The sequence below is a fragment of the Entamoeba invadens genome (assembly GCF_000330505.1).
Source record: "Entamoeba invadens IP1 unplaced genomic scaffold scaff_1105074725689, whole genome shotgun sequence".
Taxonomy (NCBI): domain Eukaryota; phylum Evosea; order Mastigamoebida; family Endamoebidae; genus Entamoeba; species Entamoeba invadens.
Genome location: NW_004440380.1, coordinates 81,555 through 89,175, shown reverse-complemented (window position 1 = coordinate 89,175; position 7,621 = coordinate 81,555). Strand labels below are relative to the sequence as shown.

The 7,621-nt window shown below is 28.4% G+C and overlaps 2 protein-coding genes across 2 annotated transcripts; one reads left to right on the top strand and one right to left on the bottom strand.

Moving 5' to 3' along the window:
- Positions 1-11: 11 nt before the first annotated feature.
- EIN_300530 (tyrosine kinase, putative) lies at positions 12-992 on the top strand (the record flags this gene model as incomplete). Its single annotated transcript, XM_004256677.1, has 1 exon — positions 12-992. A coding segment is annotated over one exon (981 nt), but the record flags the coding sequence as incomplete, so codon positions are not given.
- Positions 993-2,836: 1,844 nt separating this feature from the next.
- Positions 2,837-4,405, bottom strand: EIN_300520 (hypothetical protein; the record flags this gene model as incomplete). Its single annotated transcript, XM_004256676.1, has 1 exon — positions 2,837-4,405. One exon carries the CDS (start codon positions 4,403-4,405, stop codon positions 2,837-2,839), a length of 1,569 nt encoding a protein of 522 aa, XP_004256724.1.
- Between the last annotated feature and the right edge of the window lie 3,216 nt (positions 4,406-7,621).

Genomic DNA, 7,621 nt, shown 5'->3' with positions numbered 1-7,621 from the left:
CTTAAAAGAGGGGATTTGCTTGCGAATTTGAAATCTTTTTAACACCATATTGCACTATGAATTTAGTTGATGAAATTGTAATTATTTCACTAAATATAAAAGATGGGAAGAAAGAAGCTACATCAATTACAATAAATGCGAAAACGGAGAATTCAACACATCTTGACTATGACGAGTTAATAGAAGAGAATGTACTTGGTGAAGGGTCTTTTGGTGTTGTTTATAAAGGAAGTTACAGAAAGTACGAAGTTGCAATTAAAAAGATGAAACAGAAATTACAAGAAGATGCGAATCAACTTAACGAGTTTAAAAAAGAAATTGCAATGCTTGATAAATTTCGTAGTGACTACTTGGTACATTTCTTTGGTGCTGTTTTCATTGAAAAGAAAGAATGTGTCGTCACTGAATTTGCTCAATTTGGAAGTTTACAAGGTTTATTAAAACACAAAAAATCTGATGAGGTTGACATCAAAATGCGAATTAAAATGCTGTTGAATGCAGCAAAGGGAATATCATATTTACATGAAAATGGGATATTACACAGAGATATCAAGCCAGACAATATTCTTGTATTCTCACTTGATGTAAACGAAAAAGTAAATGCAAAATTGACTGACTTTGGAAGTGCTAGAAATGTCAATATGTTGATGACCAACATGACTTTTACAAAAGGAATTGGAACACCAAAGTATATGGCGCCTGAAGTATTGGAAAGAAAAAAGTATAAGAAAGCGGCCGATGTCTATTCGTTTGCAATCACTATGTTTGAAGTGTTCTCATGGGAAGAGGCATTTAAGAAGGATGATGAGAGGTTTAAATATGCGTGGAATATTGCAGATTTTACAAGTGGAGGTAAAAGACTTGAAATATCAAAAGTAATCCCATATAAATTATCTGTAATTATCACAAAAAGTTGGACACAAGAAACAACTCAGAGAATGAGTATCGAAAACGTACAAAGCGCATTGCAGAGTTATATTAATATAATTTAATGTTTTTATATCTGGTTAATTAAATTAAAAATACATATAAATATAAATAAGTTTCCAAATTAAAATTTGTTATGAGTGTAATTGGACAATTCAAAAACTACATATTTTAAATTGTTTTTTAACAATTGAAATAACAATAAATTATTAATATTTATTAAGAAAATGTTTATATAGTAAAATGTTAAAAATAATCTGCAATTAAATTGGTGTATATGTCGCCATTTTGCAACTTTTGTCTTTTATGGTTCCTGCCAAAAAGTCGATGACATAAAAGATAATAAAAGTTCCCGTTCTTCCAAGGGGAAACGGGTCCGTTTCAAATTTATATAATATGGGTTGGCGAGAAATATCCAGTTTAGAATAATTCAATTTATGAGAACTCTTTTTTTCTCCACCAACATAATAATCTGCTGTAACGTTCAATGTTGCTGATAATAAATTGGCTGCGATTACAGTCATGTTAGTTGTAAATTTGTAGCCTAATGCCCATTTATCGATCGTAGCCTTTTCGACATAAATTCCTTTACGGATAATATTCAAAACAAGTGGAGTTTTTTCTGCTTGTGAAAGAGAAAAGAATAAAATAACAAAGAACATTAGAATTAAAAAGTTTATGAGTCTTTATATATCATTATTAATATAAAAATAAAATAAAATAAATTGACAAATCACTTAATAACTTGAATTGTCAAAAGACAATTTTGTTGTATTTGTTTTCAAAATTCATCGTATTTTATTCTTTTACTAAACAATGTTATTAAAATGATGATTTTTAAACAACAAAATATTTAAATGTCACATTTAGCATCATAAAATGTTTGATGCAATTAATCAATTCACATCAATTTCAACGACAATCATGTTTTGACCTGTATTTTTAAAAATGACATTTAAAAAATGAATTATTTGACATGTTTTGTTTTCATTAATAAAATTTTGCATAAACGGTTAAAATTATTGAATATTAAACATGAATATGAAATGACCATTATTTTTTTAAACTCAAAAACCACTTAACTATTTTTATAACCTTTAAAAATAAAAAATTATAAGTATATTTAACAAATTGGTTTATTCTACTTAAACTTGTTTTTAAAAAAACAATCATTTAAATGTTCTCAATTGTTTTGTTATTCACAGTATCACTATCTCAAGAATATACTACGATTTAAAACTGGAAGACTGCCCTCTTGAATTTAGAATAGACAGTTTACTTTACGACCAAGATGAAGACAGTTTTCGCTTTTTCTTAACAGTTATCTCTGATGACTCATTTTCAACTGCAAAAATTGAATTTGGAGGAGATCAATACAAAGATGAAGGCTTTATTAAATATGATAGCTTTGGAACAATCAATTTTTACAAATCGTTCCATCGAGAACACGAAACAGTTTTAAAACCCGGCACGTATTCTTCATCAGTTGATGTTGCAAAAACCTACTTCCCCAAAGACCACCATTTCGTTTTTAGATTGTACACAATTTTTGGAAATACAACAAATCGTTATCAATTCTACCAGTCTGATTTTAAACCTTATTCTTAATCATTTTCATTTTTGTGTTATTCTAATCACTTTTAAATAATTCAAAAATAAACCTAAAGTGTAGTAACTTAATTATATACATTAATATGATACTTTATAGCTTATAACAATATTATTAAATTTATTTCAAACTATAACAACTATTTTCATACAGCAAACATATTTTAAAATACATTAATATAGTGTGTATGTTGACCTTTAACACTAATTATAAAATCAAAATGAATTACAACACAATTACACAAATTATATTTTGTTTTATAAAATAGTTAAAATAAAAAACCTTCAAATTAATTTATCATTAAATGGCCAAAATGATGAAACCGAAGATTGAAACAAAGATACTGAAGGAACCATCTTTTGGGTCTTGACAATTTGACATTGGATAGATGTGAACATGCGGGTTATTATTCAAATCTCTTCCAGTTTGATTATTGTCCAAATATTCAACGCAACAATCGTCATCATTTTTGACCCAACAGTTGTCTTCGTTACTACAAATACCATCCTTTAAAACAGCTCTATCATCACACTTTTTACAATTGTGATTGACATCAAATAACAAACAATAATCTTCGCTTCTTACGTCCTTTAATTCAATGCAAGTGCTTTTATTTTTTGCACAGCCATTCACACACTTTTCATCACATTGTTGACATTTGTAATTATCGTCCAAAAAGTACTCTGAAAAGCACTCAGTACATTGCTTTCTATTTTCATCATAATTTGAGCAATGTGAGATATCAATACAACTTGAAACATCTCCGTCATAAACAGTTTTGCATTTATACATTATGTTGCAACTCGAACATTGTTCATTATTTAATTCACTACACACGGCCATAGTGCAATCTACACACGTTTGTTCACTTGAGAAATACATACCTTCTTCACAACTCTCACAAACATCTGGAGTGCTTTCGCTACATGTTTTACATTTACTTTCTTTGGTACACGCCTTGCACTTATTATCTGCAGTAAGGGTATATCCATTCATACATCTTTGACACGTGTTTGTGTCATCATCACATTCGTTACAATTGTCATCAGAACACTTTTTGCAAACGGAATTGACCATGCCATACCCTTCAAGGCAGAATTCACAACTGGTCGCATTATTTTCACATCGATCGCACCCTGTTGGACATTTGACACAATCATTGTTTTTAATCCCATAACCATCAGCACAATATTCACAATCGGGAATACCATCTTCAACACGACAATGTGAACGTTCAACGCATTTCCCATTTGTCCAGAAATGATTTTCCTCACAAAATTCACATTCATTTGCACTACTGTATATTAAACACTTTTCGAGATTTCCTTGAACACAATTCTTGGACTTCTCATCAACATAATACCCATCAATGCACATAGAGCATTTCCCTTGTGTTTCTGTGTCTATTTCAAGACAGTTTGGTACTCGAATACAGGCAGATTGTGGTTCATTCAAGTAATAACCATCTTTACAGCGAGTGCATTTGCACGAATCATCAGTCACCAAATAACACCCTTTGTGAGTAGAAGAACAGTCAATACATTCACCAGAATTTGTAAGGGACATTGGGGGTTTGCAAGAAGTGCACTGTAAATCAGAACCAATGACTTGATAATCCAAACAAAGCTCGTCACCTTTTACACACGTCATTGTGGATAATTGCATTTTGTACCCATCTGTGCATTTAGTACACTGATTTTCAAAAGTTTCTTCACAAAAGAGATCTCTTTTGAATACACAAGTGTTGTCCTTGAGGATGTAATCATTGATACACGATCCGCAATTATCTGTTCCACATTGTCGACAGTGCTTCACTGTACACTCTTGTGAATTGACTAATACTAATGTAATGAAAAGAAGAACCGCCATCACTCAATAATAATTTTAAAAATTAAACATTTAAATAATATGGAAAGAGGTATTGTTTGATTGGAAACTTGCTATACAACACACATTGAAAAATTAATATTAACATCGAAAACAGAATGTTCTTAAAATATCCAGTAGAATATAAATATATAGTCAAATTTTTTATTGAAAAGATTTCTTAATTGTTAACTGCATTTGTTATTTCGACATGTAAAAAATATATAGAGTCATTCACTAAACTTTGTTGAATAAATTTTATAATTTTTTTATGTAAAATAAACATTTTTATATAATTAAACCGGTTAGATTTTCAAATAATTAATATTTTATTGAATAATGAGGGATTTTTGAATAAATAAACATATTAATATTTTTAAGTCTTTTGTAAAGCATTTTGAATTTGTATTGATACTTTGTAACAAACTTAATCAATATAATTTGAATATAGCAAATAAAATAACATGTAAATATACAAATCTTATCGTTTTTTATATTCCTCTTTCAAAAATCGTAAATATTTTTTGTTAAAATAGAATTTTTAATAAAGCATAACTTTTCACTTATCTTTTCATTGCCATTAAAAAACGTTTATAACCAATCAAAATTAAATTATTAACAAATATGATATAAAAGGCGACTATGTTTTTAACAGCTTTCACTTGATTTTATAGATTAAAATAATACAAATATAATAAGATGTATAGTACTGTTTACCATGTAAACTGAATATGCTCTGTGGAGACTTTTCTGTCCGAGGTGGTAATTTGTATTATACTTTTTTATTGTAATTTTACTATTTGAAATTATTGTAATGATAAAAAGCTGTATTTTATTTCCACCGAAAAAAAGTGGAAAAAACTACGTTTAATAATAAAAGTATTAATATTAATGCTAATATAATGTCGACACCAGGGTCGCCGTTTTGATACTTTTTGGCGCGTTGAGGTTTGGATTAATTGGCAATTTAATAATTTCTGTGGATTAAAATATTAAATAATACATAATAATAAAATTGCCTATTTAACCAGTTTTGATTGAGAAAAAAAATAAAATTACACATTTTTGGGATTTATTAATAAACTTTTCCCAAAAAATCATTTTATATAAAAAATTATTAAAAGTTCCCATTATTACTTTTTGAAAAAAAACACAATTAAAGAAAAATTACCTTTTCATAATAAACACGCACAATCAAACATTTATTTCGAAAATAAAATAAATGGATATATTAAAAAATAAACGGCGAAACGATAAAAATGGTAAAAAAAACAACAACTTTTCACAATCAATTCAGCTAATTTATCAAATTGGGGCGTAAGTGTTGTATTTGCTATAATCATCATTGCCCTCAATATATCATCTGACAGTTGGCTTCTGAAATTGGTTTTTATTAAAGAAAGTGCGGAAAATCCTTGTTCACATGAATATGAAGTCATAAACAACGACAAAGATCTTGCTGCTAAAATGGAGAGTCTTGGATAATTAACAATAAATGTTTGTTTGAGGTATTCATCATTGAATATCTCATTTATTGACATTCTAATGGTGTGATAACAATCGGGATGTGTCATTGAATTATAAATATGTTGTTTTAATCGTTCAGTAGAACTAATTAATTCACTTTCAATTGGTTGCTTTTCCACAACAAGTTCGGTTTGCGGTCTGACAATGTTATTTTTGATAAACATTTTATCACAAAAAAAGTTCAACTTCGTTTTTTACTTAGTAATTGTGTTCGTTGACAAAAAGTTGAGTAATGTACGTCATATTAAGGAAGTCATCTATAAATGAAAGTTAATCTATTTCTATAAACCTTGAAGCCAACTGTTCTTTCATAGTTATAATAGCTGCAAGATGTATAGGAATAGTAACTTCTATTTTGTTTTTTGTTACAAATGCGTTTGCAGTTGGAAGTAACGAATAATCATTGTTGCGCAGTGAGTTTTCAATTTTGTCAACTTTGGCCCTCAGACCCTTTATTAGTACAATATAGTAGTAGATATTCTCGTATTTCTTTTAGTGTCTCAAATTAACATTATTAAATATTGTTGTCAAATCGCGCAAAACACACAAATCAAACAAAAATACTTGTTCGATATTGCCCATAACAAATAATCACATAAAGTCTCGTCGCGTGTCACTCGTTTTCTTTCTTCAACTTCTCGAAATTCTGGTGTTCTTTCGGGGCAATTTGGATCGACTGGAGTTGGAAGAAAAATTATACTTTTTGATTTAATAATTTTTAGTTGTTTTTCATATTTTCCAGTTTTATTGACGTTTTCATTTTGAATTTTTATTAATTTTTTAACTCCAAACCGAATAGATTTATACCCATCTTTTTTCTCCCACATTTTCCTTTTTTGTGTTGTCATTTTGTTTCATTTTAAAGTTTATACTATCTTCTTCTAGAACAATTAAATTAATTTTTTCAATGTTTAATTTGACATCCTGGTTAAGATCTTCTGTTTTTAGATACTTGTGTTTTTCACTCAATTTAATTTGCAAAGAATCAATACAAACAGTTGAAAGTACCAATACAATTTCAGGTAAAACAAATAAAAAACGAGTGAACCTTTTTTCGTTTGAAAACAAACTATATCAATATTTTTTTTTCGAGACCTTTCATGTTTTTCGATTTAAGTAATTCTTTTAATTTATCTCTTGCTGTCGCACTTTTTCTAACTGCAGTAATGATTTTAAAAATAACAGTGGCAATTGTGTGAAATTTTTCAATTTCTGAAAGATCGGAAACACCAAAAATACCTCCATCTTTAACTCGTATCTTTCTTTCCTTTTCTTCTTTTGTAGTTTCTGTTATCATACTTTTGGCACATAATGCTTCTTGGTGAATAAAACATTTAATATGATTTATTTCGTTGATTTCACCTACAACTTAACATGATCTTTTTATCTCCTCACTACAAACCACAAGTGAACCATTATATTTACCAAAGTTCGAAGCGCAAGAGTCTCCAGTCAAACCCGCAATTTTGTCCAAGTTAATATATTTATAAAGGATATGTAATATTTGTTTTGCCATTATTTCACCAGATTTTCCCCAACATTTTTGAAAGTCCAAAATTGACACGTTGATGTTAAACTTTACATCGGTGTATCTACAAATATATATATATATATATATATATATATATATATATATATATATATATATATATATATATATATATATATATATATATATCATCACCTCCCCAA